This window comes from Pygocentrus nattereri, chromosome 9, assembly GCF_015220715.1.
Source record: "Pygocentrus nattereri isolate fPygNat1 chromosome 9, fPygNat1.pri, whole genome shotgun sequence".
Classification (NCBI taxonomy): Eukaryota; Metazoa; Chordata; class Actinopteri; order Characiformes; family Serrasalmidae; genus Pygocentrus; species Pygocentrus nattereri.
The window spans coordinates 35,277,914-35,282,913 of NC_051219.1; the positions used below are offsets into that span (position 1 = coordinate 35,277,914).

Here is a 5,000-nt window from a genome sequence, read left to right on the forward strand (position 1 = left end):
TGATGGACGGGGAAACACCAGAATGGACAAAGCCTGGAAGTAGATGGCAGCATTAACTCATGTGTCATATCATGACCTCAATCGTGATGACAGAACACAGACTGGAACACACTCAAAAGGCAAAAAACTACTCTCTGTTATTTGTCTGATGAGATAAATATTTAGAGTCCCTATTTCCTTCCTCTTAGGAGCACAATCTCAACTAATCTCAGGCCAGGATTCTCTGACTACTGCATTAAAGAGGCCTGCAGCTTGAATAAAAACTTATTTGATGAATAACTTTAATTAAAAATTTTGAGTAATCAAATAAAAAACATCCAGTAAACACACAGGCTAACAAAAAGCTCTCTTAGTTCTACGGCAAATTATTCATGATGTCTATTATCATCGCGCATCATTCTTAATCTGTTTGTTATGCATTTCTACTAGTTCATGCACAATCATAGAGCAAAAGCAGAAATTCTTCCCCTTGCTGTTTCATCATTAAACCATCATTAAGTGCCCATGTAAATGACATTTGTAAGGAGAGTTTTGTTAAAGCTACGCTAGGTAAGATTTGGAGATCTGGAGACCTCTCTGGCTGAAATGTGTAATTGCACGCAGAAGATAACAGAAGAAAATAGTGTAACATTTTGGACCCTTTTCTTAAGTGGATGAACGTGACGATTGCAAACGCAGTGAAAGAACATTCAAAGTAAGCCTGTGTGTGTGATGTTAATACATAACGGGATGTTAATACTTAACAAGCTTTACAGATTTTTAACAAAAAAAAAAACTTTCATAGTGCAGTTTTACAGAACCACAAGAGGAATTTATAAGAGAACAACAGCAATTCATTGTGTTCACTCAGAGGCCTTCATCAGAAACAGAACCGTTAATATGTACCTGATCGTATTCTTTCGAGCAGAGTACAGATGGCCTCCAACTCTCAAAGTACATGTGAGCATTATTTAGCCTATATAAAATCAATATTAATCAGACCTTGCAGACCAGTGCTTACAAAAGGCAAAGCTTTTAGGCAGTCTGCAGTCTGCACCGAAACACAGATGTCTATAGTTGCAATATGCAGTGCGAGTGTATGGATGCACTGCTGGCTTGTCACACCCAGACAGTGCTGTCCCCATAGTCCTGTCCTACTGTTTACCCAAGACCAAGGCAGGCCACCTGTCCAAACACACAGACTCCCAGATTAAACGGTCAGCAGCACAGCCCTCTGTTTTGGTGTATTAACACTGTTACAGTGTTTTTTTTAGCCAACATAGGAGCTATTAAAAAGCTGACAAGAAAGTGTTTCTTGTATCAAAAGTTTTACTAATTACAGACCATTTTTCAGTAATTAGACTAAGAAAAGCTGACTTTACTATTAGCCTGCCACACTATTAGACCATATTAGACCTCTCAGCTATAGGAACCTATAGAGTGGTTTTTTTTCTTTAGATAACCTGTAATGCAAGACCAGGTTTCATAACACATCTCCATGCCTGTGACGGCTATTTCACCACTCTATTCTCTGGCGTGTTAATCCTTATATTGTGTTGTAATTTTTGTCTAGCCTGCTCTGACAGACTGTCTAAGCAACTTTGAAAAAAAGTCTCAGATTCTTTAAAACAAGATGGTTCTTTAGAAAAGTGAGTGGTTATTTCTGGGACCATAAGTTCTATATAGAACTATGTCATTCTTAAATGGCTCTTTGCATGGCGTAACAGTTCTCAGACTGATGGAGATTGTGTTGTATATGATTTTATATAGAACCTTTTCTATATAGTTAGCTTTAAAAATGCTTCTATTGTTACATGACAACAGTAGAACAACCTTTTTGGGACTATATGGAACCACATGCAACACATTGTCCATCAGTCTGAAGAACCATGTCACTATGCAAGGAACCGTTTCAGCACTCATGGTTCTACGTAGAACCATTGGCTTTACTAAAGAACCACTGAAGAACCATCTTTTTAGAGAGTTCACAGTCAGACTGAACCACTACACTATAGCACGATTCCCTCCTGGCAGACTGAAAGACTTCCTGCCGTAACATAACTCACAAATTTAATTTGGTCAGTTATTTGGAAACAAAAGGCGTTCTAAACGTTTTTTTTGCAGCTTTCATTTGCAAAGAAGTTCACTTTGTGAAGAAGTGTGTAAAGTTATCCGAACAGGTTACCATACTGTGTTATCTGTAGTACAGACAGGTTAACGGTAACATTAGCGGTAATCATTCAGCTATTGCTAGCATGACCAACAACATGGTTAAAAACTTTCCTCACAGGAAAAAAATACCCGGCCATATTATCAGTTTGGCTCTAAAACTGAAGTTTACCCTGACCATTTGTGGCGATAATGCACAGCAAGGGCCAAGGGAGAACGAGAACAAGCGCCCGGAGTAGTGAGAGCACCCCGGCAAGAAGTAGCTTAGCGTGTCCGCCTTACGGAGCTCCGCTCCCGGGTACAGTGAGCCGCCACAGCCCGGTCTATCCCCCCGTTTAATTGCCAGCTTAAACTTACCTACGAGACGTCATAGCGGTCTAAGCGGCTGTCAGAGGTCGGTGAATGGAAGGGGAGAGTCAGGTGGAGTGAGCCTAGCCCCCCGTGTCTGTGTATGTGCGTGAGCTGAGGGAGGGCGGTTGAAGGAGCTGAAGCAGTGCAGCTCACTCCGCCTCTCCTGCTGCCACACTCACTTTCACAGCGAATGGCAGGCTTCCGTGTGCTCAGTGCTCCAACACTGAGAGGTATCAGGTTCGTCTGACAGCATGACAGTTCAAGGATCCCTCGTTTAAAGGGGAATTCAACCCGTTTTTCATGCTTTCTGTATAATTCCGTCGTTGAGATGTAAGCAGAGTGGTGTGATGTGAGATGGCTATTTGTAGAGAAAACTACAGACTCGGACTTCTGTATAGTGGTGGTGATTTGAACCATGAATAATAATGGTGAAATAGTGTAAATCTTGGAGGAAGTGCATGTATCTCATCTTAAAAGTACTCTGAAGTACTGCTTTCTGAGGTATCTTTTAATGGCATTAAGCACTTCAGACGCCTGGTTCCTATCACAAGAGCTGTGAACAAATTCGAGAAGTTTTGAATTCCCCTTTAAGCCCAAAGCCGGCCTAAACCCATACTTGTACGAAAAGTAAAAGTACAGTTTCTGAAAAGAACCTGACGCACAACAAGGCAGCAGGTCAAAGGTACTGAGGTACTTCCAGGTCCTCCTTCCAGGCCTCAGCAGCGATCAACAGGGGGACTGGAGTTTATTCTCTTTATTATTTATTCCCTTTTTTAATCCTTCTGATCTAAAATAAAATACTAAAGCTCCAAGTGTGACCGATCACAAACATGCTGACATGAGCCTTAAACAATGAAATTAAGCACCACTAAATCTGAATGTCTAAAACAAGACAAAAAGTCTTTTTACTCAAAAGCTAATTCAAATGATCCTTTGAAAATATGCAGGAAAATACAAACAAATCACACTTCAAGTCAAGTCGCAAGGACAAGTCACTGAGGTACTCCATCTTTTTTAAGGTCAGTGGTGAAACGTGTGTTTTCATTTCTCACATCTCTATATTTCTATTCAGTAGTCTATGTTGAACCGCATGAGCAAAAAAAAAACAAAACCTGCTGACAAAAATTCTAAAGGAAAATCATAAATAGTTTTCAGCAGTTTTGTAATGCAGGTTTTTAGACTTCTTACGTTAACAAAAGAGTCCCAAGTGGCCTTATCTGCTGTACTGTATTAATAATGGATGATTATTTCTACAAAGTTTCTTACATACACGTGAATTCTACCTCATATTTACCCTAACAAATAGGTTACTATAAAAACCCCCAATTTGCATACTTTTGCATAAGTACACCAGAGTCATTTGTAAAAAGGCCATGTCTAAATAAGATATATTTTAATACAGCCTGTATATTCATTCATTCATTCATTCATTTTTTCAACTCATCTGCTCAAACAAGTCACAACACATTCATTATAAAAATCCATTCTATATAATTACCACCATCCTTATACAGTACTGCAAAAAGTCAGAGGCCACCCTTATCTTGAATCTGTAGTCAAAACAGCCAACTAAGTTACTCATCTTACTGTCTGAGTTACTCATTTTTCTGTAGATATTTCTGAATAGATATAAGATAATGCACCTTCACAAGAAAAGAGAAAGAAAAGGAAAATCAGTGGAAAAAACAGGAGAACATAACAACCGTGCAAGACCTGCTAGACCATAAAACTGTTACCATTAGATAAACAGTACTTAAAGCTTTCATCTTTAAGAGAGGAGAAAATCAAGCGGCTTCAGATCTGAAAACAAACGGAGTTTCTGTCCATACTTCCACTGTGAGACAACTCAACAGTCTGAAAGGATGTGTTGTTACTGAGAAAAGGAAATAGACAAAAAGAGAGGAAAGCTACTGATGTTCTCAGAACAGTGAAGTGACCACCTCAGAGTCCAGGCTTCAACATATTAATGAATGTGTTTGGGAGTATTTGGATTGTGAGAGGCACAAAGTACAACCAACTTCTGAGACTGAACTTTGGAGGTGGGGAAAAACATCCCTGTGGATTTCTTTAAAAACGGAAAGTGAGTCTCCTGAAGAGAATGGAAGCTGTGTTAAAAGCAGAGGGTGGACACACTAACACTGACAAAGGAGTAGCTAGAGCAGCGTATGTAAGACAGATGCAAAGTATTCTATTTTTATTTAATCTGTATCCATGCCATCCAGGCTGGATCCCATTTGCATGAGAATGGTTTTCAGGTGGCAGCTGTGGGCGCAGGCAGCAGGCCGCGAGGTGCAGTGTTGATGCCATGGCTGTGCTCACGTCACCGGCCCCCACCAAGCTTAATCTGCCCAGGGGATGGGGTTATGCAATTGTCTCAAACGACAGGCTTTCAGCTATGGATTTCTCTCTCTCTCTCTCTCTCTTTCTACCCACTGATAAGGCCTGACCTGCTGTTCTCTGTACTGAGAGAGAGAGGGTGTCAATGCGAACAGTGTGCTAGT

The 5,000-nt window shown here is 40.3% G+C and overlaps 1 protein-coding gene across 2 annotated transcripts in view; it reads right to left on the minus strand.

The window, feature by feature from the left end:
- ptpn11b (protein tyrosine phosphatase non-receptor type 11b) overlaps positions 1 to 2,690 on the minus strand; it is a 42,990-nt gene extending 40,300 nt beyond the window's left edge. For both annotated transcript variants that reach the window (XM_017709181.2, XM_017709172.2), the window contains exon 1: positions 2,506 to 2,690. In XM_017709181.2, the coding sequence (XP_017564670.1) occupies positions 2,506 to 2,519 (14 nt within the window). In that variant the 5' untranslated portion in view covers positions 2,520 to 2,690. The remainder of the gene's footprint in view (positions 1 to 2,505) is intronic.
- Between the last annotated feature and the right edge of the window lie 2,310 nt (positions 2,691 to 5,000).